Source organism: Drosophila albomicans, chromosome X (genome assembly GCF_009650485.2).
Source record: "Drosophila albomicans strain 15112-1751.03 chromosome X, ASM965048v2, whole genome shotgun sequence".
In the NCBI taxonomy this organism is placed as follows: Eukaryota; Metazoa; Arthropoda; class Insecta; order Diptera; family Drosophilidae; genus Drosophila; species Drosophila albomicans.
Genome location: NC_047627.2, coordinates 27,679,467 through 27,701,860, shown reverse-complemented (window position 1 = coordinate 27,701,860; position 22,394 = coordinate 27,679,467). Strand labels below are relative to the sequence as shown.

The 22,394-nt window shown below is 34.6% G+C and overlaps 2 protein-coding genes across 2 annotated transcripts; both read right to left on the bottom strand.

Moving 5' to 3' along the window:
• Positions 1 to 418: 418 nt before the first annotated feature.
• Positions 419 to 4,474, bottom strand: LOC117565863 (transcription factor SPT20 homolog). Its single transcript, XM_052008448.1, has 5 exons — positions 4,438 to 4,474; positions 3,002 to 3,233; positions 2,651 to 2,881; positions 2,265 to 2,563; positions 419 to 2,234 (listed from the first exon to the last, which is right to left on the bottom strand). Exons 1-5 carry the CDS (start codon positions 4,441 to 4,443, stop codon positions 471 to 473), a joined length of 2,532 nt encoding a protein of 843 aa, XP_051864408.1. The 5' UTR covers positions 4,444 to 4,474; the 3' UTR covers positions 419 to 470.
• A 12,223-nt stretch (positions 4,475 to 16,697) lies between these two features.
• Positions 16,698 to 19,047, bottom strand: LOC117577798 (acanthoscurrin-2). Its single transcript, XM_034262730.2, has 3 exons — positions 18,937 to 19,047; positions 17,119 to 17,572; positions 16,698 to 17,082 (listed from the first exon to the last, which is right to left on the bottom strand). Exons 1-3 carry the CDS (start codon positions 18,940 to 18,942, stop codon positions 16,889 to 16,891), a joined length of 654 nt encoding a protein of 217 aa, XP_034118621.2. The 5' UTR covers positions 18,943 to 19,047; the 3' UTR covers positions 16,698 to 16,888.
• Positions 19,048 to 22,394: the final 3,347 nt, after the last annotated feature.

The following is a 22,394-nucleotide window of genomic DNA, read 5'->3' as shown; positions in this document are numbered from 1 at the left end:
CAAACTGCCCATTTAAGTGATATCAGTTTGCAAGGTCGAGGCAACTTTACACCATTCATCATCAACGACTCAAAGGCGTGTCGATTCATGTTGCGGCATGTTGCGACGTGTCAATGTTAGGGCGTGTTATTTGCAGTGCTACGCATCTTGGAAAGTCACCATGAAAGTCAACAATCGCGACTGCATAATCTATTTGCTTAACTTCCGAAATAGTGAAAGAGAAAGAGAGAGCGAGAGAGCGAGAGAGCGAGAGAGAGAGACAACAATTTATGTACATATATAAGTAGTATTTTATTAGGTAAGACATCGTTTTCAAGCGTTTTCGTTAAGGCTAAAATGATAAGACTCTCCCATTGAAAACGAGCAAAAAAATAATCGAGAAGAAAAAAAAATATAACAAATTGTTGATGAATGACTTTGTTTGTTGTGGTTGCTGTTGCGTTAAACTCTAATCAGTGCTAAATTTAAATTTAATGCCTGGGCACAGGCAGCAAACGCAGCGTTCGCACTTTGCTTGCCTCACGCACGATGCGCGTTCGTGGACGTGCCGCCGTTGGTGGCAAGTAGCCGCGTGTCGTTGACTGCGCTTGTTGTTGCTGTGGCTGCTGTGGTTGCTGTTGGGGTGGCACATACTCCTGCTGATCGTCGTAGATCTTGACGGTCTGCACATGATTCTCGACACCGTTGTGCGCATCCTGTGTCACCACCTTGACAATGTGATGTTGCCCCCTTGGCTGCTCGTTGCTGGTGCCCAAGATTTTAATCGTCTTCACGCCAGCAGCATCCAAAGTTTCCAGTACCTTGAACGTACGCACTGCATGCGGCTTCACGATTTGCACCGTTCGCACTCGAGAGCTGCCACGTGGCACAGGCGCTGTGGCAGCAACAGCCACATTGACGGCCATTTGCATTTCGCGTGGCATGAACTTTTGCAGCGATTGCTGCGCCTGGAAGTTGAGAGTAGCGCGTTGCTGCTGCACTTGACGATGTTGCTGCTGCTGCTGTTGTTGGACGTGATGAATGTGATGATGCTGATGGTATTGCGTGGGCAACGCATTGCGTGCATAAGACATGGCTGGCGCATAGAAACGTGGTCGCTTCGATTGCTCGCGATACATGGGCGCAACTTCAACGATTTGTGGTTGCTGCTGTGCCACTACACGTGGCTGCTGCTGCTGCTGTGGCTGTTGTGGCTGTGGTTGGCCGTAGCGTGCCAATGGCTGCACCGTGTTCATGTAGCTGCGCAGCGTGTGTATGTGTATGTGTTGTGTTGTAGGTGGCGCTGGCAATGGAGCAGCCACGGGGGTTGGGGCAGCAACCGCAATGGGACGTGCAACAGGCGCTGCTGTTGCTGCAACTGATGTTGTCAGCGTGGCGGTTGTTGGTTGCTGCTGCTGTTTGGGTGCGCCGTAGATAATATTGCTGCCTTGCACGGCACCAACATGTCGTGGTTGCTGCTGTTGTTGACGCTGCTGCTGCTGCTGCAGTTGCAACTGTTGTTGCTGCTGCTGCAGCTGCAATTGCTGCTGTTGCTGCTGCTGTTTCAGCAATTTCGTTTGCGTTTGCAGGCTGTGCAGCTCGGCAATGGCGGCCTCAAAGTTTTCGGGCTTGGTGAACTCGTAGCCTTCGGGCAAGGCGCCAGGATGAGTGATCTGTGGTTGCTGTTGCACCTGTTGCACTTGTTGCTGCTGAGTCTGAACGTGTTGCTGCTGTACCTGGACTTGTTGCTGTTGCACTTGCACTTGTTGCTGTTGCACTTGCACTTGTTGTTGCTGCTGAACTTGCACTTGTTGCTGCTGTCCTGCGACCTGTTGCTGCTGCACTTGCTGTGGCTGCTGCTGATACACAATCTGTGGCTGCTGCTGCTGTTGTGGTAGTGACTGTGGTTGTTGCTTGACCTCTTCGTAGCTGGGTGGCAAATAATCTGGTGCACGATATTCGCCAACTGCTGGTTGCTGCTGCACGGCAGCAACCGTCTGCACAGGCGCCAATGGCAGCTGATCGGGATTGGCAAACTCGTAGCCAGGTGGCAGATAACCAGGCGCCTGATACTCGGTTGCTGTTGCCGTTGCTGTTGGTTGCACTTGTTGTTGTTGCTGTTGTACCTGTTGTGGTTGCTGCTGCTGCACAGCTTGAGGCTCGGCATTGGCAAATTCATAGCCAGGTGGCAAGTAACCAGGTGCCTGATAACCCGACTGACTTGAGCTGCTGCTGCCGCTGACAATGCTGTGGCTGCTGGCGGTGCTGCTGCTGCTGCTGGTTACAATGCTGTTGCTGTTGCTATCGGTGTTGCTGCTGGGTGGCAAATAGGGAGGAGCGCGATAGACTTGAGACTGTTGTTGTTGTTGCTGCTGTTGTGCGTAGCTGGGAATGGCAGCAGCTGTTGTTGTGGCACTGGTTGCTGTTGTTGTGCTGCTGGTTGTTGGCGGCAAATAGTCGTTGCCTCTGTAGGCAGGCTTGCTGATGAGTTGTTGCTGCTGTTGCTGTTGCAATTGCACCTGTTGTTGTTGGTGTTGCACATGTACCTGTTGCTGTTGCACCTGTTGCTGTTGCTGCTCGATGTTGCTGCCGGTGGGTGGCAAATAGCCAGGTGCCTGATAGCTTTGTGCCTGCTGAGTGAATTGCTGTGGTGCAGTCGAACTCAAACTGGAGCTAACAGCAGTTTGATAAATCTGTTGCTGTTGCTGTTGTTGCTGCTGTGCGCTGGGCGTGGCAACTGTGGGCGGCAAATAACCGGCTGCACGGTAAGAGACAGCTGGTTGCAGGCGCAACGGTTGCTTGCGTTGGAAATCATGCTGATAGGTGGAAGGGAAAGGCACAGGCACCGACACAGGCAATGGTTGCTGCTGTTGCTGTGGCTGTGGCACGCTAGCAACTGTTGCTGGCACATGCAAATGTCCGGCATCGGCAAAACTCAAAAACGACACATCATCCTCATCATCAACAGCTGTGGTTGCTGTCGCTGTGGCTGTTGTCAGCAACTGTTGCTGCTGCTGTTGTTGTGGCTGCTGCTGATGATGAATGTGTATCTCTTCGTGCGTGGTCTGCGTTTGTGATGGCGGCAAGTAGGCATTGTTCTTGCCCTCATAATGATTGTGCACCTCAAAGATCTGATAACGCGAATTTCCATAGCTGCTCTCCTCGAAGCGAGGCGATTGCTTCAGCGATATGTCTGCTGTTGCTGGTCCACAGGAGCAACAGACGGCGACGAGCGCCAACAATGCGACTGACAACTGCAAGAGAGTGGGGGAAATGCGAAGCAAAGTCAAACATTAAATCAATCGATAAATAATTCACAAATATTGTGACAAAAAAAATGGCACAATAATTGACTTAAATATCTCTTATTTTGGAATTAAATAATTTTAATGTGGCAACTTAAAGTTTAAATGTTTCACTTATGAAACTCAGTATTATCCTAACAAAAATAGAAAATAATATTTTGTAAATATTTAAGATTAAACTTGGGGAAAAAAAAACTTATTTCTGTTCAAAAGACATCAGCAAATTTGTTAAAAAATAATTTTAAAGTTATACAAATTTGCAGCACACGAGTTTTGAGCAAAGCTTTTAAATAATTTCAAATAAAAATGCTTAAATCGAAAATCTTGATGAAAAATAATTATGTGATATATAAGTTTCAAAATAAATACAAAATTGAAGCAGCAACACGAGTTTTAAAATCCATTCAAGGAGCAACAAAATAAAAAGGTAAAAATTATTTTTTTTTTTCTTTTTTTTTCTTTTCTTAAAATAATAACGAAATGATAACAAAGAAAGGTGCACTGTTACCTAACTGGGCAACTTAAACAAATCAAGAAAAATTATAAAAAAAAAAAAAAATTATAATTAATTAAAAATATTCAATTTAGCAGAATATGTAATCCTTTTATAAAATATGTAAATTAGAAATTGAAAAAAACAAATGCCAAATCGAAGCAACAACTCGAGTTTTTGCAACGTTTTGAAATCCATAAAATTTGTAAATCATTTAACAACACTTTGTATCATTGAATAATAAATTGATAATCATTTGAAAATTTAATGCACAGCACGAAATCAATTTCATAAAAGTTACAAAAAAAAAGTGAATAAAAAAATCCTTGTATTCAGTAGCACACAAAAAATTAAGCACACTACACGAAAGTATTCCAGCAAAGTGTTAAACAAATTGCTTGCAATTAAATTATTAATTGAGCGCACACACACAAAAAAAGAGAAAAATAAAAGAAACACTAAAGTCCTTCAACGATTGAATTTCAATTTGATGTTGAGTTTTTGATTTGATATAAATTTTCAATCACTTTTTGGCACTTTTTGTTAAAATTGGCGATTTGAGTGTTGTTGTTGTTGGATTTTGTGTTGCTGATGTTTTTAGATGTTGCTGCTGTTGCTGATTGTTGTCGGTTACTGGTTGCTCGATGTGGCTGCACTTACATTCATCTTCACGTTGGTCGTGCTTAAGCCCTCGATGTCCAACCGTTCAATGATGGCCCAGCTTGACCCGGCCACGCATTTTATACAAGGGCGCGCATCAGTTCGACATTTTCGGCATTGGTGTGCGTGCACAAGCATGTCTGTGCGTGCTCGCATTTGTGTTTGCGTTTCAGTTTGAGCCATCATCCCAAACAGTGCGACGGCCTTTCATTAATTCATCGGCGTCTGCGCAACAATTTTGTTTCTCTTTTTTTGGGCTTCACCTTTATCAGTCTCTGACTGCGTCTTCCACCTCCGTCTTCCTCTCTCTCTCTCTCTCTCTCAGTCTCCGTCTGCGCTTGAAATGCAAATTGTTTATTGAGTTATTATAGACACTTCATTCGTAATGCTCCGAAATTCGACACTACGCGAATAGGCAAAACTATTCGCACTACGGATGTAATTAATGCGCCTGCCTCAACAGCAACAACAACAACAGATAATATAACTATAACAGCAACAACTACAACAACAAGTTGAACTGCCTTCCGCTCGCTGCTCATCCTCAACTAATTTATGTGTTCTCTTTACGCCACTTGCATAATTCCACGTGTTTGGAACTTGTTTTTGTTTTTCTTTTCTTTCTATCACAGTTTTGCATTTCTTAATTGAAAAATTGCTATTTAAAATGCAGTTTTATATTAACGATTTCCTCTTAACCTTATTAACGTTTAAAACTTTTGAATTCTTTAAATTGAAAATAAAAAGTAAAGTATTTTGCAGTTGTAGCTCAATTAGATTTTATTTAGGTATTGTCCTATTTCAAATACAGTTTTATATTAAAGATTTCCTATTGCGTTTTTTAACGATTAAAATTTTTGAATTCTTTTAAAGTGACTCTTAAAGTATTTTGCATTTGCAATATAAATTATTAAGTGATTCTTTATTGTCCTATTTGAAATATAGTTTTATATTATAGATTTTCTATGCATTCTATTTTCTTTTTAACGTTCAAGTCTTTTAAATTCTATCCCACTTTTAATGCGCAACTTTAATTATAAATAAATAAGTGATTTTTAGTATTACCATATTTAATATACAATTTTATTTAGATTTTATACTTGTAATTTGAATTGTATTTATTTATTGATTTTAGATTCTGTACAGATAATTTATATCTTATTGGTTTAATTAATTCACATTTTACACATTTTCAAAACACTGCCTTCAAATAATTTGTATTTATATTCGTGCCACTTTTGCCATATAAATTACTCATACGCATTGTGTAACTCATAAATGATTTAATTTTTGTATTTAGCATATTTAAAATATAATTTCTGTCTTCGTTACTTAAGTCCTAAGTGATTCTCTTAATTCATTTATGCATTTAAAAGCATTTACTTCAAATCCTTTACATTTGCATTCAAATTACGCATACGCACTGTATAATTAATAATATAATTTTATACTTACCATATTTAATATGCCATTTTATTGTACTCCTGATTTATACGTTCTAAAATATTATCTAAAATACAAATCATTTGCATTTATATTAGAGCCATTTTTGGAATACAAATTACTCATACGCATTGTGTAACGCATAAATGATTATTTTTATTTTAAAAATGCAATTTTATTGTACTCGAATTTAAATCTTAAGTGATTCTCTTGAATTATTTGTACGTTTTAAAATATTGTCTTCAATGCATTCACAATTATATTCTTTGAACATAAATAACTCATACGCACTGTGTTAATTACAAATAATTGCAAATGCAACTATATTTTATGAAAATTGCTGTCGTTATTTAAATGTTTTGCTTTTCATAAATCATTTGTGCAATTTACATGATTAAATTGAAATTATTTGCATTTGGAGTACAAATTACTCATACGCAATGTGTAAATCATAAGTGCTTGATTGTTTAATGCATTTTTATTGATATATTGAATATATTGTATATATATTTAAGAATCCTCCAAATTTGGGTACAATATCGATATACCAAATATAGCCTTTGATATATATATTTTAGTATTTTGGTGGTATATTTTTTGGGTAGCAAGTATCTGACAGTCTAGCACACTCGACTGTCGCTTTCCTACTTAAATTACTCATACGCATTGTGTAAATCAATGATTTTATATACATATTTACTGCACGCTCTTAATAGCTCGCTAAAAATGTAAGAATTAGTTTATAAAAAATTACTGCTAATTGAATTCCAAACCATTTATTTTATAAATTTCATTTATTCCAATTTAAGTGGATAGCTTAATGAGCTTCCCAAGTCAACAATGGCAATTTAATATATATGCTTTAATTGATTTAATTTCCAAAATTCTCTTAAGCAAACTTTTAAATTTTAAATTTTTTAAGTACCAAAACAATACATTTTACTTTCAACTTCCATATTATCTTCTCCTTAAATGTCTCCACAATACAAGTAAAATATTAAAGACAACTTGATTGAATTTGCATTTGCTTTTAATCTTAAAACTACTAATTTTAATAGCTAACAAATTTATAATCGAAGCCATCATCCCCCATTGGGTTTTCAACATAACATATTTTCCATATTAAATAGGCGTCCACTGAGATTTCTACTCTGATTGAAAGTCTTACGAAAATATTTGCTAAAATTTTCTGTCATTGATTGCCACACGAATGGCAGGCAAAATTATTATGTCATTAGCAGATGCAGAAGAAACAGAAGAGGGAAGAGTGGAGAGAGCAGGGAAGAAAGAGGAGGGAGGAATGATATGTAGTAGCCGAATTAATGTTTTAATACCAGCCCATTAATTATGTGCTAATAAACGTGTCGGCTCATTAGGGAAGTAGATAGCGACGCTCAAACATTATTCGATCACATCTTTGAGCTTCAGTTCAAGTTCGCTTCGTTTTTCGAACTCCCATCTCTGGGTGTGTGGCTGCAGGGCCAATCCACAATCGACGATCGACAAAATATATAAATATTAATGAATGAATGAAATTTCATATGCTATGCATTGGGCACAAATACTACGCTGTTGTAGATTATCTAATAGATCACTCGTAAAACACACAGCGCGCTGTAATAATTTCATTTAATTTATTTTAATTAATATTCACATATCTCTTCTGACACATCCAACTAATAATACTTACGTGTATCTCCGTATAAATAAACACATTTTTTATCTACAAGTTTTTTTTTGCATTTCTCATTCACAACTTTCTTCAGTTTAGTTTTTTGCTTGGTTTCTCATAAAGTTGTTCTATGATTTCACTTTTATTTCGGCATGTTTGTGGAATTTTTTAAACTATCTTAACATTATCATATTTCGGGAAGTTGCTATTTAATTTCTTACTTAATTTCGTGCAGAGAATAATTAAAAGTTATTACCAAAAATTTTATACTAACTATTAAATTTGAATTTGAAATTGAAAACAAATAATAGTGAACAATAATAAATAAAACAAACTGTAAATTTATAAATTTGATATTAAAATTCAAAAAAATTGATACTTTAAATTTAAAGCTAATATTATATATTTGATATAACAATACAAATCAAAATAATAAAAATATTTCAGTGTTAATTTTAGTTATATCTAACTTTTTCAAATAAAAAGTAATTATTATCAATTCGTTACTAAAATAAAAAAGTAAACACCAAAAATAATAACAACAATAATAGCAAGAATAATAAAAGAAAAAATAATAAAAGAGTAAATAATAAAAACAATAACAACAGTAATAAAATTTGTATTTTCTAATTTGATTATTCAACAAATTTAATTAGATTTCCCATCAAAAATATGAGCCATGGATTATGATATTTAAATAGCTTATAAAACTTAGCAAAGAAAATGCTTCCAATCTGTGACAATAGCACATAAAAAGCTTACTGTCAAATAAAATATTAATGTCATTTAAACAAGCAACTGGGCTTCGATAGAGACAAGATTTTGGGACATTGAATATTAAAGATATTAGAAAGCATGTGACATGTGATTCAAATAAATTGTTTGATATTCAAATATTAAACACTTTTAGTATTAAGCAAATTATTTTAAATGCATATAACGCTCTAAAATATTCTTAGTATTAAATGTTAAAAATATATTAATAGTTGGGAATAATGCATATTTGCCGTATTTACTGAAATGATATTAAACAAGTAAGAAAGCGAGTACGCTCGACTGTGAGATACTCGCTATGTACCCAATTTGCTTAAAAGCAAAACAGTGCAGTATTATTTCGAAAATATACTATATAATATACTAAAAAAATACTTTTCGAAAAAATATATCAAAATCTATATTTTGCAAAAGTACTAAAAAAAAATGAAGGTATTTGGTATATTATTATATTGTAAAAATACTTAAATATAGCAAAGGCTATATTTGGTATATTATTATACCGTCAAAATACTTAAATATAGGGAAGGCTATATTTCATATATTCATATGTTGAAAAAATACTAAAATATACCAAAGGCTATATTTGGAATATTATTGAAAAAATACTACAAAATACCGAAAGCTCTATTTGGTATATAATTATACCGTAAAAATACTTAAATATAGGGAAGGCTGTATTTGATATATTCATATGTTGAAAAAATACTAAAATATACCAAAGGCTATATTAAATATATTTATATAGTACTTCATTCTCAATATACTATAGAAGTTGGCGTTGTCAAAATACAATTCAAACGTTTTTCATTAATCCTTTCGATATTTTTATCAACCAAACTAACTTTCAGGAATCAGAATGACTATATGTATTATTGTACATATGTATTGTATTCGCGTCTGGCTTCGTATATGTTAGCTTCAAAATTACGTTCGCCATTCGATTATTGTCCGTTTGCGGGGGCAGAAGTGGGCGTGGCAAAAATGTGAAACAAACTTGAACTGCGTGCAAACAAACATAACAAATGCTGTCGAAATAATTGCTATTTCTATCTCTTATAGTCTCTGAGATTTAGGTGTTTATACGGACGGACGGACAGACAGACGGACGGACATGGCAATATCATCTCGGCTGTTGACACTGATCAAGAGTACAAATAATTTATGGGGTCGTAGATGCATCTGCCTGTTACATACATTAAATTATTTGAAAATACCTCATTGAAGCACATTAAGTATACGCCTAGTAAGTCAGGAAAGTAAGTTAATTTTCGTTATATTTAGCCAAAAAGCAATATTGAATAGCAATAATTATTACACAGTATACAAAGTAAGCCAAAATACCTTTGCAAATTGAGTTTAGTAGGGTACAAAACACGCGTAGTTCCGTGTCTCACAAATCTGAACACGTGTTGAGCATGCGCAGTTCATCTTTTTGGCTAAATCGCTTGTCGAACTATGCCAATGAAGGTGAAGGCAGAAGGCAGAAGGCGCAACAAACTGGAGCAAACTACTCACAAGTGATTTGTATGTGTATTCAAAGCGTATTCAATCGTATTCACATTTCATTCACATCTCTCATTGAGATGGCTTTGAATGCTGTGGGAATGCAAAGATTTTTCACACACTCATTATGGGAGGGCTTTCACTTTCATTACGATTGAAGCAAATATTTTCCCTCCCAACGAAAATTCAATGTCAATCGAATGCGTAATTTTCAGTGTGCCTGCTTTTATCATTTCAATCAATTAACCTTGGCCCATGTTGTTTTATGGTCAATAATATCTTAAGCATGTGTTAGCGCATCTATCAGACAATCGTTAACGAGTTGGCCAACACACAAATGGGCCTCCCAAAACATTACAAATTAAATAGTTACTGACCACCCCTAAGGGACAACAATTTAGGTTTTTGTGTTTCGTTGTTTTGGGGAAAATTACACAATTGATTTTCTTGCATTGATAACGTGTCTTTCGCTTTGTGTGAAGATTCTATTGAATTCGAGTTCGGAGTTTAAGATCTATGCATATGCAGAGCTATAAATAATGAAATATATTAATACAATCTCGCCACAAATATTACAAATATTGACCCAATCTACATACTGAAAACATTTGTTGGCATTCATTTTTTATTTTTTATGCGTTTTTTCGATTTTTCAATTTTGTTGTCTTTGTCATTTGCATAGATTGTTGTTGGCTATTTATCAATTTCTAAAGAGTGTGGCGTGGAAATGTCATACGACAGCTACTCTACCCAATGGCCCATTGTGACTATAATAACAACCAATTCCCAATTCCCATCTCCTCATGCCCTTGCCCTTGCCTTTGTCCCAACAAAAAGGTAGCCACAATGCACATAAAACAATAACAATGTTGTTTAAACAATATTTTGCCGGAGAGCGCAGACACAACAAAAACCAAAACCAAAACCAAACGACAAAACACAACAGAAACAACAATAAGCGAAGAAAGGGAAAACATCAAATGTTTACCAAAATTATTAGCGAGGGGCGCTGCAAAGTTATTGAAAAGTTTTGAAGTAAAAGTTTACTAACGTCTCTCACTTTGAAATGTAAATAATACTTTACATTAATCGAACGTAATTTAAAATTGTTAAATAAGAGTTTATTTGATAATGTGAATAATGCTCTAAATTAATTGCACATTTGATTTATTTACAAAACTAAATAAAGTCAGGGACGGAAATTTTGTATTCACAAAATTATATACAGTATAAAAAAATATTGTACTTTTTAGTTTGCTTCTGAAATTATGCTGTTTTTATAATTACTGATTTCTCTAATTTTGAAATGAAATAATGTATTGATAAAGTCAATACCAAATACTTCCAATTATGTACAAAGTATATTTAGGACAACGTAATCATTTGTGATTAAATAAATTACTATTTAAATTTTTTCATTTTGATAATGTTTGCTTCTTGACTTTTTTTTATTTCCTTATGGTAATTTTTGTCTGTTATTATATTTAATTTTTAAATGAATTTATTTTAAAATATTGTATTGATAAAAACAATTCAAAATATTTTTAAGACAACGTAAGCGTTCAATAAAATAAGTAATATTTTAATATAAAACCAATCCAAAAGTATATTTTGAATAATATGTTTATTATTATATATTATTATATGTTGCATTTTTCTTAAACTTAATTGAAGAATTGTTTCCTATATATGTTTATTAACAATAAAGAAATATTAAAACATATTGAGTAGAAGTAAATTGAATGAAAAATAGTTAATAACAATATTATATAATTTATATTAAAAACAAAAAAGTGGAAATTTATATATTTTATAAATATTTTAAAAGATGCCCACTTTCATTTTCATTCACAACTTTTGTTTCGCCCCTCGCTTCCACCTGTTCAATCGGCATCGCAGAGCTAGTCAGATGAATTACTGATGTGCTCATCTCTCTCGCTCGCACTTGCTGTGCAACTGCATTGCTGCTCCCTCTCTCTTTCTCTCTGTCTGTCTCTGACAGATAGCTAATTGATACATAAAGCAGGCAGCATTTGCCACGACAACGGCAGCCAAAACGGCGGCGACTGCGCACCCAACAACAATCATCATATTTTTCGGGGCGTGTTTGCCAAAGCAATGGGTGGCTGGGAGGTTTTTGGTTTTTTTGTTGGCTTTGGGTTCGGGTTTTGGAAGATTGGTAACTGGAGATGAAGATGAAGATGGTGCTTCATTGATTGGCATCATCTATTATGCATGCCATGGGATGCAAATCTGAATATGAATGTGGAAATAAATCGAAAATGGAAAAAAAAAAAAAAAACAACACAAACGAAATCGAGTTTTGACCCGGGACGCGATACCGAGACCAACATTAATGGTCTTTTAATGTGGCAACACAACGTTAGCGTTCGCATTCGCATTCGCGTTTCGGCCAGCATCTTTCTGACCCACTGTGGCCAGCTACATACATTTTCATATACATTGTGTCGTACGTTGTATATTCATAATTTGGCATGCAAATTGTGCTGGCAGTTTGATTAACCCCAATTACATCAATCAATCGCATCAATTCGTTTTGATACCCGCTACCCAGAGGCTAGAAGGGTATTATAACCTCGTGCCTCCAGCAAATGTATGTAATAGTCAAAAGGTGTGGTATATTTATAATGTTATAGTATATCGATATACCAAATATCATATATATATAATATTAGCATACTACTAATTTTGTATATTTTAAGAATAACGTGTGTAACAAGCAGAAGTGGTATATTTATAATGTTATAGTATATCGATATACCAAATATAGCATTCAGTATATTTAAGCATACTTATATTGTATATTTTAAGAATAATGTGTGTAACAGTCAGAAGCAGTGGTATATTTATAATGTTATACTATATCGATATACCAAATATAGCATTCAGTATATTTAAGAATTACTTATTTTGTATATTTTAAGAATAATGTATGTAACAAGCAGAGGAAGTGGTATATTTATAATGTTATAGTATATCGATATACCAAATATAGCATTCAGTATATTTAAGAATTACTTATTTTGTATATTTTAAGAATAATGTATGTAACAAGCAGAGGAAGTGGTATATTTATAATGTTATAGTATATCGATATACCAAATATAGCATTCAGTATATTTAAGAATTACTTATTTTGTATATTTTAAGAATAATGTATGTAACAAGCAGAGGAAGTGGTATATTTATAATGTTATAGTATATCGATATACCAAATATAGCATTCAGTATATTTAAGAATTACTTATTTTGTATATTTTAAGAATAATGTGTGTAACAAGCAGAAGAAGTGGTATATTTATAATGTTATAGTATATCGATATACCAAATATAGCATTCAGTATATTTAAGCATACTTATTTTGTATATTTTAAGAATAATGTGTGTAACAAGCAGAAGAAGTGGTATATTTATAATGTTATAGTATATCGATATACCAAATATAGCATTCAGTATATTTAAGAATTACTTATTTTGTATATTTTAAGAATAATGTGTGTAACAGTCAGAAGAAGTGGTATATTTATAATGTTATGATATATCGATATACCAAATATAGCATTCAGTATATTTAAGCATACTTATTTTGTATATTTTAAGAATAATGTGTGTAACAGTCAGAAGAAGTGGTATATTTATAATGTTATAGTATATCGATATACCAAATATAGCATTCAGTATATTTAAGCATACTTATTTTGTATATTTTAAGAATAATGTGTGTAACAAGCAGAAGAAGTGGTATATTTATAATGTTATAGTATATCGATATACCAAATATAGCATTCAGTATATTTAAGCATACTTATTTTGTATATTTTAAGAATAATGTGTGTAACAAGCAGAAGAAGTGGTATATTTATAATGTTATAGTATATCGATATACCAAATATAGCATTCAGTATATTTAAGCATACTTATTTTGTATATTTTAAGAATAATGTGTGTAACAGTCAGAAGAAGTGGTATATTTATAATGTTATAGTATATCGATATACCAAATATAGCATTCAGTATATTTAAGCATACTTATTTTGTATATTTTAAGAATAATGTGTGTAACAGTCAGAAGAAGTGGTATATATTTGTAATGTTATAGTATATCGATATACCAAATATAGCATTCAGTATATTTAAGCATACTTTTTTTGTATATTTTAAGAATAATGTGTGTAACTGGCAGATGGAGTGATATATTCTGTATTAATATCAATATAATGGCATATCGATATACTAAATACAGTCTTTGGTATATTTTACTATTCTTTCAGTACATAAACATTTAAAGAATGACGTGTGTAACCGGCAAAAGGAGTAGTATATTCTGTACTCCATGGTATATTTTCAATGTAATGGTATATCGATATATGGTATATTTTAGTATGAAGACGAAGTGGTATATTCTGTGCTCTGTGGTATATTTTCGGTGCAAGTGTGTAATGATATACCAAATATTCGGTGTATTTTAGTATTTTTCTGTTCTTTGTGGTTTTTTTTTTTTCAATTAATTAGTATATCAATATATCAAATGAAGCATTCGGTATATTTTACTATATTAATTTGGTATATACTAATGTGTTTAATAGGCAGAAATAGTGGTATATTCTGATCTCGGTATACTTTAGTATTTTGTAGTATGCCAATTTGGTATATTTTAATATTAGGTGTGGTATATTCTGTAATATATGGTATATTTTAAATGTAAAAATATATCGATATACCAAAATTAGCCTAAGGTATATTTTTAGTATTTTCTCAGTTGTTAATTTGGTATATTTTAATAATAACTCCGCACTCTTTTGCTTTTATTGAAAATGGATAACGAGTATCTCACAGTCGAGCACACTCGACTGTAGCTTTCTTAGTTGTTTCGTTTTTCGCTTTGTTCATTTACACATGTCCTTCAGACACTTGTTGCCAATTTTTTTGTTTTTTTTTTTTTTGTTTTTTTGTTAGCTTTACCTTTGCCTTTCACCTGCTCTGATCTTCGTGGAAAATCGACGTGTGTGGCCGAACAAAAAAAAATTAAAGCTTGCGGCTAAAAAAGCGACAACTTGTTTTTTCTTTGTATTATTGTTAGTTTAACATTGTTTTGCGTGTGTTTGTTTCTGTTTCTCTTTTTTTCCTTGTTTTTTTTTTTTTTTTTGTTTGTCGAGTGTGTTATTTGGCTAAATTACCATTAATTATTTGTTATTAACAAATTGAGCAATTTACAATGCGAGCTCGAGCTGCTCAATGAATGGCGTCCGCTTGTCTCGCTCACCCAAGCCAGGGACAAAGCTCAGTCAATGATGTGAAGACACGCGTCAGAATGCTTCAGGCGAATAAAGTCGACTCTTTTGCGACATTGTGGTTAACTAGACACAGCGACAGCTTGAAAGCCGAAGAGCTGCGATATAAATCAGCTTAGCAACAAGCGGACAGACGGGCAGACGGATTGAAATGATGCCGCTTAGCTAAAAAGTAGTGTAACTTTTAAAGTACGGAATAGTTGAGGTATGTTACCTATCTTTCGACTTCAATAACTTTAGTTGAACTATGCAAAAAGAAATGTCCAAGACACAATTGAAATATGGCGAAGCATCTGATGAATCAACAACAAAGCTCAAAGTTCAATGCCACTTAAGACTATTAAAGTATTACTCAATACAAATATTATTTACAGATCTATTACAATAATATTTATAAATAATATACCATATTTACTTATATGTTTTCATAATTTTAAATTATCATATTCATTGAAAAAAATAATTAAGAAACTTCCAAAAAAAAGTTGATCACGTTAAATATCAACTTAATGCAGGGTATAATAAAAAAAAGTAAGCTACATTCAAGTGGGCTCGACTATGAGATACCCACTGGCCATTTTCTATACAACTCTATTCGAAAAATATACCAAAAATATACCGAAAATTTCTCAAATAAACCGTTGACTATAAATATATCATACAATACAACCATATTCTACAAATATACCAACTTATTATACTGAAAAATACAAAAATATATAATAATTCTATATTTGGTATGTCAATATACTATTGCATTGAAAATATACCACAGAATACAGTATATACCATATAATGTATCTTAAGATATACCAAATTAAAAGCACAGAAAAATACAAAAATATTCCAAATGCTACATTTGGTATATCGATGTATTACTACATTTAAAATATACCCACCATACAGTATATAATATACCAGATTGTCAGCCAAAGATATTAAGACCCGATTTTTGTCATACTAAAGTATTTCTTAAGTAACTTTTACAATTTTTACTCGCTAGAAAAGAAAGAAAAAATCGGAGAAATTATCAAATAAAATGATTTTATATTTCATTAATTAATGAGTAAACATAAATGAAACATGAAATTAAACATAATTTATAATAATAGTTTCAATGTTTATTGAATAATTTTTGCTGAGTTACATATTGTGCTGTTTACAGGGTATTATGCAGTCGTTAATGTCTTTGTTTCTCCCCTGAGCAAACTAAAACAAAAGCAACGCTGTCTTTTCAGCTTCCGCTGTGGAATGTCTTTATTATGCGATGCGATGAGACAATGCCAAGAAGACGACGATGATCAAATCCTGATGATTCCGATTGGGATGCAATGATGAGCCAATCGATTTACAGAGAGATGAAAGATGAATGGAGGCGCAACAACTCAATCGAGATGAAAGAGTTGACGCCTCGAGTGAAGAAAAGATTTCAATACGACGAATTCAATAAGATATCAATAAGATTTATTGTCAATGAAATAGTTTTGTTTGTTGGCCAAGTTATTGCCCACAAACGATTGTGTGTGTGAATAGTTTTTTGTTTTTGTTTTTTGTTTTTAATATTTTAAACAATGCCAAATATACGATTATACAATTAATATTATGTCATTTGCACATTTCACACAGGAAGTTAGAAGAATACAAAAAAAAAAAAAAAGTAGTTGATCTTTTTTTTTTGTGTTGTCTTTGTGATTTTGCAATTATTTACAGTATTTACAGGGTGTTGACGGGGTATGCACGACTCTTAGGCCCAGCCACCAGCTGGCTGCCAGCCACCGCCGCCGCCACCGCCACCCGATGACCAGCCGCCACCACCGCCATGACCACCGCCTCCGCCTCCTCCTCCACCGCCGCTCAGCTTGATGATCTTGATGACTTTGGTGCCGCCGCCGCCGCCTCCGTGACCGCCACCGCCGCCTCCTGAGGACCAGCCACCGCCTCCACCACCGCCTGAAGACCAGCCGCCGCCTCCACCGCCGCCTCCTGAGGACCAACCACCGCCTCCTCCGCCTCCACCATGTCCGCCGCCGCCGCCGCCAGCGCTGCCCAGACTAATGATCTTGATCAGCTTGATGTCGCCACCGCCACCGCCGCCATGTCCACCGCCTCCCCCACCACCGGAGGACCAACCGCCGCCGCCACCGCCTGAGGACCAGCCACCGCCTCCTCCGCCTCCGGAAGACCAGCCACCGCCTCCTCCACCACCGCCATGGCCACCGCCACCGCCGCCGCTCTCTGTGATCACTTTGATGACCTGGACATCGCCTCCGCCGCCGCCACCGCCGCCATGGCCACCGCCACCGCCTGACGACCAGCCACCGCCACCGCCATGACCACCGCCTCCGCCACCGCCGCCCGAAGACCAGCCACCAGGCTTAGGCTTGGCTGTAACGCTGGCAGCGCCAATCAGCAGAAGACACACAAAGGCCTGCAGGAAAGTTGGTGAACGAAATGGAGGGAGGGAGGAGAAAAGGCGGGAGAGGAAGGAGATAAGACAGAAGAGAAAGGGAAAGAGTCAGGAGAGGAAGTAAAGAAGACAATTGAGTAGGGGAAAAAACAGGAGATAAAGGATGAGAAGAAGTCCAGGAAGAAGAGAGAAATTTATAAAAGATTGGAAAGGAATTCAAGGATAAGGATGAAGGTTGAATAAAGAGTAAAAAAAAGTAGAAGAGAAAGAAAGGTAAGGGAAAAGGGATCAAAAGGAGGGAGAGGAAGGAAAGAAAGGAATGATATCGGATGAAGGTTAATGAAAGTAGCCAATTGAAAAGGTAGGAAAGAAAGTAGAATATATGAGGGAAGAAGGGTGAGAAGGAGAAGCGAGTTAATAGTAAAAGAACACAAAGGAATTAAAGGATTCGGAAGAAATATGAATTAAAAATAAAAAAGGTAAGGAAAAAAGGATCAGAAGGATCAAAGGAAGGAAAGAATGGAATGAATTAGAATGAAGGTTGAGTTAAGAATTAAAAGGTTGGAAAGAAAGTTGAAAAGGATGAGAAGGAAAAGCGAGTAAGTAGAAGAGGAATACAAAGGAATCAAAGGATTAGGATGAAGGTTGAATAAAGTGTAAAAAAGGTAAGGGAAAAAGAATCAGAAGGAAGTAGGAAGAAGGAAGAAGGAAGAAAAGGAAATAGTAGAGGAATACAAATGAATTCAAGAATTAGGATGAAGGATGTATTAGTAATAAAAAAAAAACAGAAGGACATGAATGAAGAACGAAAGAAATTAAGAAAATCAGTAGACGGAGAAGGAGGCAAAATCGAGAGAAAGTGGAAAAGGGAAAGAAAATCAAGTTAGAGTGTCAGCAAAGTGAGTGAAGAAAGTAAAGTGAATGGAAGATAAGTTAAGGAAGTGAAAGCAGAAGATGAAAGGATGACGAAAAACCATTTGAAGAGTAAGTAAGTAAGGAGAAGACACAGGAAAAATGATTAGAGAATGATTAATGAAGAGGAAGGAGTAGAGACAAGAGGAGGAACAAAAGAAAAGGAAGCAAAAGAGGAGTAAGAAAAAGAGTCAGACAAAGGAACAGGAGGAAAGGCAGCAGAAGAGTCAGGATCACAAGGAGTAAAGTCCAGACAGAGTTGATGTATTCAAAAAAAAAAAAACGAAAGATAAAGAAAAGTGGAAGAAAAAAAAAAAGAAAATAAAAAACACTTTGTTAGCAACGCGCACAATGAAACACAGTAACAAAAACAAAGCAAAAAAAAAAAGGTAAACTCAGAATAGAACGCGGCGTATGCGCAATATGCGCAGCTCGAGCACAAATATCGCGTATACGACGTGGGGACGACGTACTTTCATCGCTGGAGGTTTGTCGTATGTAGTGATTAATCCTGATGATGCTGCGATCACACAAACACTGTGTTGCGAGTTGGCGAACACTGAACACTGACATGACCAACGCTGGCAGCCAGCACATTTTATAGCTGCCAACCACAAAAAGCTGCATGCAACAAAAGAGTGCAAAAAAAAACAAAAAAAACAAAAACAAAACAGCGTATGCAACTGCAACTTTGGTTAGTCTTCGTGTGTGTGTGTTTGTTTGTGGCACATTAACCGGAAAAACGCTGAGCTGAAGCAGCATCGAAGGAGCAGCTGAAGGGAGAGCAACGTTTTTTCCCGCCGTTGTCATGATTATTGCTGCTGCTGCTGTGGTTTTCTGCTGCTGCTGTTGCTGTCTGTTTGTTGCTGTCTCACGGACAATATGGGCCAAATGCTGCCGCATCATTGCCATTAGGCGAAAGTGAGACTCTGGCCAGACGCAGACGCAGGCAGCTAGGCAACTTCATCTCCATCTCCCTCTCTTTTGGCACTCATAACATTTTGTTGTTGCTGTTGTCGCATCTGCAACATCTGCAGCGTTGGTGGCGACTTGTTTGTGCTTGTGTTGTGTTTGTGTTGCATCCGCAACAACACAGCTCAGCATCAATAGCCAGCCACAACTGCACCTTTCCCATTACATAAGCTTTGCGCTCTTCGCTTGCAACTTTTTTGGTTTTTTGGTTTGATTTTATATTTAATTTTTTTTTTTTTTTTGCATTTCATTGCTTGATTTACATCTGCCAGCCTGTACGTCACTTCAAGCACGGCGCACGTTGCGTATGCGTAATGCGATCAAGCATACGTTCGTATACATTCGCTTCTTTTGTTGCACTTGTTGTGTAGAACTTCAGCCTTCGGGAGTTTAACAACCTTCGGCCTGGTCAAGCAACTTTTGTGGCTCATCAATTTAGCCTGTCTTTGGCCCTGAGACAAACAGCTGGCCACTAAAATTACTCAAATTATAATCTCTACAACAGCAGATAAATGTTTATTACTTCATTTGGTCTCCTCACTTATTTTCTATGTATTGTCAATGTTAATTGCAAGCAAACAATTATTACAAATGGCAAATATTGCATTTAATTTATTGTATCTAGTATAAAGTAGAAGAATTATACCACATTTAACAACAAATATGTAGTTTGTCAGCTTTTCAATTTACTAAAATTAATGCCAAATATCTTAGGAAGATCTTTATAGAAGTTTTAATTTAGTTTATTTGAAATGTAACCACAAATAATAACAAATTAATACAACTTCAGAAAATCATTCAACAAGGTTTTGTTTTAAAAAATAGCTACTAAAAATGTTTAAAGCTTATATGACAACTTAAATTGATTCTATTGTAAAGAGAATAAAAAGAAAAATTTAAAAAACATTTAACAACAAAAGTTTACGAGAAATTTGTTAGCTTTGAATTTACAAATTTAATAGTAAAATAATAAAAATTTATAAAACTAAATAGCAAATAGTTTTGGAAGATTTATACAACAATTTCAATAGATTGAATCTTATAAATTGAATTTAATATATTGTGAATGTAATAACAGAAACAAAAAAAAAAATAACAAAAGATTAAAAAAATCGTTAAACAAAGTTTTCATTTCCAAAAAAAAAACTACTGAAAAAATAGTAAACATTTTCTTAAAACACTTTCAAGACTAAATCTTTTTTTGTCTGACAAAACGATTATGAAATAAGAAGAAGAATTAAATCAAGTAAGAAAGCTACAGTCGAGTGTATTCGACTGAGAGATACCCGCTAACCAATTTCAATTAAAGAAATATATTTTGCGGTATTTTTCTCAAAATATACCGAATATACTGCAAAAATACTAAAATATACCAAATGGTATATTTGGTATATCGATATAGTACCGCATTCAAAATATAATATATAATATATATACGAGATTGTCAGCCAAAGCAACTAAGACCCCTAGTAAGTAGGCGTTTTTGCCCATACAAAAGTATTTCTTTAATAACTTCAACAATTTTTATCTGATCGCAAATTTTCAGGAATCATAAATACTATCGTTATTATTGTATACTATTGTTATTATTCGCAGCTCTAGCTTTAAAATTACGCTTGTATTATATTTTTTTTTATTTGAGCGGGCGGTAGTAGGCGTGGCAAAATTTTTAAACAAACTTAATCTGCCTGCAAACATCACAAATGCTCTCGAAAAAAAGTATAACTCTATCTCTTACAGTCTCTGAGATCTAGTGTTTCATACGGACGGACGGACAGACGGACATGGCTATATAGATTGATTAAGAATATAATATGTATAAAAGGAGATGACTCCTTTTGCCTTTATACCCAATGGGTAGACGGCATAAAAAATAGTTGCTTGAATTTATAAGTTTACTAATTTAATTCAAATAATGTTAACATTAAAAAAAAAAACAAAGAGATAATAACAAATGAATAAAATACCAAATTTTAAAAACTTTTCCCTATTATTAATATGAATTTAGTATTAAAGCAACTTAAGTATTTGTTTGCTTTAATTCCTAACTCCACATTTCAACGTTTATTAACGTAATCATGATTTCATTAAGTTGTAAATAACGTATATTAAAATACGGCGTACTTGAGCATCTAACCGAATGTTGAGAGCGTCTCGTAATTTAGTTAAGTGTCACTTAGTTCAAGCACTAAAATGTTGATAAGCTTAAAACGAGATAAGATAAGTTTAAGTGAAGCGAGCAAAATATAAAATGAAAATAAGCTAAGAAACGAATCTAAATTTTTCTTTTAATGATAATTTTCCACAAATTGAAAGCAAAATTAAAACGAATAAAAATGAAAAGTCAAAAACCAAACTAAAATTGAAATAACAATGTATCAAAAGTGATTTAAATTGCCATAAAATAAAACGAAGATAGATAATGAAACTGAAATATTGCTAAATATTATTGGTTTAAACCAAATTGAAAACGGAAAACTGCGGGATATAAAAAACGATATTTGGTGTTAAAAGTCAAATAATTTTTTTTATAGTACAGGATTTTAAATCATTCGCATAACAATCAAATAAATCAAACAAAATATTGAAAGTAAAAGTTAATTATTTGTTTTGGCATTTTGGAAATAAAGTTAAGAAAATTAATTGAAAATAGGTATTTTAAGCCATTAGCAACTTTGCAATTGTTAGTAGCCCTATTAGTAGTAAAGTGGAAACTATTTGCTGGGGGATGTCGCAATTAGAGATGTCTACGCACAATGCTGGCGAAATTGTCGCCAGCGATGAATGCGAATGCAATAATAAATTGCAATCAGCGATGAGCTTACACAATCCCCACATGCGAGATGACTTACAGACTGAAAAAGAGACAGACGGACAGACAGACAGACAGACGGACAGACAGACAGACAGACGGACAGACAGACAGACAGACAGCCGGATAGCCCAACTGACAAAGTAA